Source organism: Ursus americanus, chromosome 3 (genome assembly GCF_024610735.1).
Source record: "Ursus americanus isolate L20-20 chromosome 3, mUrsAme1.1.p, whole genome shotgun sequence".
NCBI classification, from domain to species: domain Eukaryota; kingdom Metazoa; phylum Chordata; class Mammalia; order Carnivora; family Ursidae; genus Ursus; species Ursus americanus.
Window position 1 is genome coordinate 6,607,402 of NC_142129.1, and position 5,080 is coordinate 6,612,481.

The 5,080-nt window shown below is 57.3% G+C and overlaps 1 protein-coding gene across 1 annotated transcript; it reads left to right on the top strand.

Annotated features, from left to right (window-relative positions):
- Window positions 1-249: 249 nt before the first annotated feature.
- LOC123788796 (GTPase IMAP family member 1-like) lies at window positions 250-4,818 on the top strand. The gene is made up of 3 exons (XM_045792359.2): window positions 250-320; window positions 2,522-2,570; window positions 3,562-4,818. The coding sequence occupies exons 2-3, from the start codon at window positions 2,528-2,530 to the stop codon at window positions 4,425-4,427; spliced, it is 909 nt and encodes a 302-aa protein (XP_045648315.1). The 5' UTR covers window positions 250-320; window positions 2,522-2,527; the 3' UTR covers window positions 4,428-4,818.
- Window positions 4,819-5,080: the final 262 nt, after the last annotated feature.

Consider the following 5,080-nt stretch of genomic DNA (forward strand, 5'->3'; position numbering starts at 1 on the left):
ATCTCAGCTGCTCTTCTCTGAGGTTACAGCCCATACTGGGGACAAGACGGGGTGTCACAGGGGCCTTTGGAAAACATCGCCACAGTCCAAAGCAGGGGTGGATTTCCCATTGGAAAGGATGCAAAGGCACCCCTGACTGGCCATGGTCCTGTCCCTTTAAATTGTCACCCTCCCTTCCTGGGCTCTGAGCTCTGAGAGGCTCTGACACTTCCTCCCCACGCTGGGAGGAGCATTCTTTTGCACTCACAACCGGAGGGAAAGCACTAGGCCAGGGGCCTCTCCAGCCAACCTCAGAGCCTGTCACCACTGCTGCGGGAAAGGTGAGCCCACAGGGCTAGGGGTCGCCCGGGGAGTGGGGGCTTTGAGGACTTGGGGGTCTGTGCGAGCTCAGTGAGCGAGCACCTGCATTCTCCTACCTCTGAGGAAGGGAAGCAGGCTCTAGAAAGGATAGCTTCACAGTTTCCAGTTTTTAAGGATGCTCTGAGTTTCAAACAAAGTAAGTTCCGTGGACGTGCTCAGCATCTTCTCCAGCAGTGGTGGGCACACACTCCTATTCGGGCAAAATCCCTTCCCCTCCCTACTCCCCGACTAGTAATAAAGGGTTTGCTAGAAGGACTCCAGGAGCAGAGCACACTGGAGAAGCCTGCAGACACTCCCCGAAGGCAGATGCAGCAAAGCCGAAAGATATTGCTGGGACAAAGAAGCAGGTCTAACCTCAGAACACGATACAAAGTGAAAATTATGTCTGTGAGCTGCATCCTCCCCAAACACTCGACCTCTTCAGCCTTGTGAGTGGCAGGGACTGGCAGAAGCCAGCAGCCATGCTGAACACGGTCTTCAAACCCTCGCCCTACACGTGCCCTTAGACTCCTCTCCCCACAGCCCGAGCTGCCCAGGGCTCCGTGGGCTGCGAATGTCATACCCTCATCCCCACTGGAAATGAAGGGGGTGGACGGAGTGAATGGCTCCGAAACTCAGAGCACCCACCAAATGCATTGGAATCACCCAGGGGGGTGGGGCGAGACATACTTTTTTTTTGATTAAGTACATATCTGTGAGCCAAATGTCAAAGCAATAGACATTTTAAAGAATCTCTAGATATTTCCAAAAGATAGCAGGTTCAGAATCACCAGACTAGATAAATCATCTCTGATCCCATTTAAGATTACAGGAGTCTCCATGGTTTACTTTCTTCAACGACTACACATTTTTGTGACCCCCGGATTTCAGCTCTCAAAAACTCTAGAAGAACTTTCCAAATCCTAATCCGAACCCTGGGGGAGGTTCCAAAGGGCCCGGGAGTTCAGTGAATTTCCTACAGCATACTTTCTCAATTCTAGCATAGACTAGGACTTCTGGCTTTAGCTCTATTCTTGATCCTTTCATGAAATCTTCTGTTTCCTCACTTCCACTCAGGGGTCAGTTATGGGAGTTTGCTGATTTGTATGCAAACCTGTCACCTAAGTCCTCAGGCCAGAGAGAAGTTATCCAGCAGCCCCTCCCTGTGCTTTTCCTCGGGTGGCGCCCACGGGACAGAACACAGTCACCCACAGTAAGCAGGTGTCACCATGAAGAGGTAGCATTTGAAATGGATGGTGAGGCACAGACAGGACTCAGACGGAAACGTGGGCGAGAATCAGTGATCAGAGGAGCAAGTGCGCAGGAGGGAAGGGGGATCCTGAAACCTGCTCTCTGTGGAGCAGCCGAATGAGCAGGGGGTGAGATGGAAACGCGGCCAGAGAGGCAGACGGAGGACAGGTTGGGCGCTTCTGTCCCGGCACTCGTGTGCTCACACGGACGTCATCGCTGAGTGTTTAACTGTATTACACCGTGTTGGAATGGGTCTAATCACTTACTCTGAGAGGCCTCAGACCTGGGGCAAGAACATCAGGAGCTGGAGGGTGGTGACCCATCTCCCCAGCACACAGATCAAACTTAGACAAATGACACAAGCCCAGTTTTTCAGTTTTCTGAGAGCAGATCACAGGCTCTTCAGATCAGCTTGGGGGGATATTTGCTTCCCAATTTCCAAAAACAAAATGCAAATACTCTTCTCGTTTTTTTCCCAGGCCAACCACCCTAAGGTAGTCCCCAAGTCACTGAGCAAATTTTTGGATTCTCAGCATTTTCCGAAGTCTCCCCTGGCTGTGGAATCTCCTGGGAAAACTCAGAAGCTCCAGCTTATGTCACTGACACAGAACTACCTGGGAACATTAGCACTGAGCTCACTCTGACACAGGGACGTGCTATCATCTCCCCTCTGGTGTTTGCATCCAGAGTCCCTGAAAGGTCACCAAACGTTCTCCTGGTGTCATTCCAACACCAGTCAGGTCCTTCCAGGGTTCTTCCCTATGTGCTGATGTTCAGGGGAAGGCAGGAGCCATGACCTTTGCACTGTGGTGCCACCAACTCTTTGGACCTTGCCTGACCCATCGAAGGTCATTATACCTATTCGATGAATGAATGAATGAATGAATGAATGAATGAATGAATGAACGAACTGTGTTTGGGCCTCTTCCAGGCAAGCATGGGAGGACGGAAGATGGCAAGAGATGAAGAAAACACCTATGGTAAGAATTTCCTCACTGTGTGTACTTGGCCCCAGGTGTCAGCTCTGGGGAACAAGGTGATGAACTAACACAAGACGGAACAAATCCCAGGGGCGTCTCGGTGCTAAGGGGAAACAGCAAGAGCCCCGGATTTGCCTTTGTGCGGCATCTCTGCCCCCACCCTACTGGGAGATACTAAGTGCTTTGACTAGTGTGTGCCTCCCAAGCCAAAGGGTAAACTGAGAATAAGAAATCTACTCTGAGCCCCACAGACGAGGAGGTGGAGGCAATGAGATCTTGGAGTACAGGGAACACGATTTACCAGCTAGAATGTGCTAGAGAACAAGGATGGGGGCTTAGCAGGTAACTTCCTGGCAGCAGGTGTAAGAGAGAGGGAGGAGAAGGGCAAGAGGAAAGGAGGGGAGAAGGCAAGGGACCAGCTCCCCTAATCCTCTGGGCAATTCGGGAGAAAGGACTCTCTGTCACCACTTCCAACTGTGCTGAAGAGGGTGAAGCAACTTCCCCTCGGTTACACAGCGGACACACGCTGGGGCTGTGATTCCAACCAGGGTGGCAGGGACTCCAGACAACCCTTCACTCCCGGGCCTCCCGCGCCCTCCCGCTTCTCCCTGCTGGGATGGCGTCTCGGAGAAGTATCCCAGAGGCCAGGGTAGGTGTCAAGCAGCGACAGCTCTGCACCGCGAGCGTGCCCGGAGATAATGTCAGCAGAGTCAGGGCCTGGCATCGTCAGGGGTGCCCTCCCGAGACATGCGCACCAGCTGCTGGAGGGGGTACAGGTGCCTGTGCTGAGGCCAAAGACGGGAGAGAGAGGGGTGCAGATGCCCCGGAGCGGGACAAGCTCTGCCCAGACCCCCTAGGAAAGGCTCGGCTGGAGAAGCAGAAGCCCAAGGCCTGCTGCTCTCCTGTGTCCCACAGACACCCCTGAGGCCCAGGGCAGCGGAGCGGGAGGTGGCTCCAAGGCGGGCCCCCCACGCCTACTCTGTCCTCGCAGGTTCCGAGGACTGGGAAGACGTGCCGCCTGCGCAGGAGCCCAGGCTCGGGCTCATCCTGGCCGGCAAGACCGGCGCGGGCAAGAGCGCCACCGGCAACAGCATCCTGGCCCACAGGCGCTTCCCGTCCAGGCTCGCATCCACCCCGGTGACCAGGACCTGCGCCCAGGGGAGCCGCCGCTGGGCCGGCTGGCGCGTGGAGGTCACCGACACCCCCGACCTCTTCAGCGCCGGAGGCCGCGGCGCCGACCCGGACTGCACCGAGCGCGGCCGCTGCTACCTGCTGTCGGCGCCCGGGCCGCACGCGCTGCTGCTCGTCACCCAGCTGGGCCGCTTCACCGCCCAGGACGAGCAGGCCCTGCGCGGTGTCCGCGAGCTGTTCGGGGCCGACGTCCTGGCGCGGACCATCGTCGTCTTCACCCGCCTGGAGGACCTGGAGGGGACCTCGCTGGACGACTACATTCGCTACACCGACAACCGCGCGCTGCGGGCCCTGGTGGCCCAGTGCGGCGGCCGCGTGTGCGCCCTGAACAACCGGGCGGCGGACGCGCAGCGCGAGGCGCAGGTGGAGTTGTTGCTGGCGCAGGTGGAGCGGCTGGCGCGTGAGCACGGGGGCGCGCCCTTCACCAACGCCGTGTACGGCCTGGCGGAGGCCCTGCGCCACACGCCCCCGGACCACAGGCTCCGGCAGGTGGCCCAGCGGCTGGCGGCGGCGGGCGGCTCAGGACGGGGACGGGGGCGGCGCTGGCTGGAGGTGGCTGGGCGCAGGTGGCGGCGGGCGCTGCTGCTGCTGGGGGGCGCGCTGCTGCTGGGCCTGCTGCTCTGGCGCCTGAGGCCACAGCCCTTGCAGGAGGTCAGTCCTGACTGACAGTAGCAGGACGTCTACCATCCACTGAGAGTCACTTCACCGCTGGCGGTGTGTGCCTTCAGGGCCCACAGGCTTTCTTCCTCCTTCCCTAGCGGTGATGACCTCTGCAGAGTCCTGCCAGGGCCGCTCTCCCACAAAACCTTCCCCTGGGACATGGGCCTCCCTGCGCTCTCCTTTCACCGAAGTCGAACAACCAGAGTGGCTTTCGTCTGGTTTCCACTGACCTCAGCTGCCTTTCCCTGTCCTTGGGTTGTCTTCGCTCCTGTCTTTGCCCTCATGCCCCTGGACTCACCCCTGAGGCCCAAGGGCAAGAGCCAACACAGAGCAGAGCCTCAGTCCGTCCTCATTTGAGTTGAATCTGAGTTGAATAAATAAATGTATGCAACAATCACATCGTGTTAAAGGAAATCGGTATTTCCTTTAGATGGTAGATGTTCGTTCTGCCCTATATTCCTGTTGAACAGACGCTAACTCCTGGCATTCCTAACCCAGTCTGCAAAACCCATACACCCCAGTGCAAACACACCCACACACACTCAGGCACGTGATGAGAAGAACAGAATACATTGGCCTAAAACTGTCCGTCCACCAGCAAGGCGCTGTCTCCCTGGACATGGCCATTCCCACCCCTCAGCAGCGTGAAGGCAGACCGG

Coding starts and splice junctions, on each gene's coding strand:
- LOC123788796 (XM_045792359.2), top strand. CDS start 2,528: ATGGGAGGACGGAAGATGGCAAGAGATGAAGAAAACACCTATG. Junction 2,571..3,561: donor AGATGAAGAAAACACCTATG/GTAAGAATTTCC, acceptor CTGTCCTCGCAG/GTTCCGAGGACTGGGAAGAC.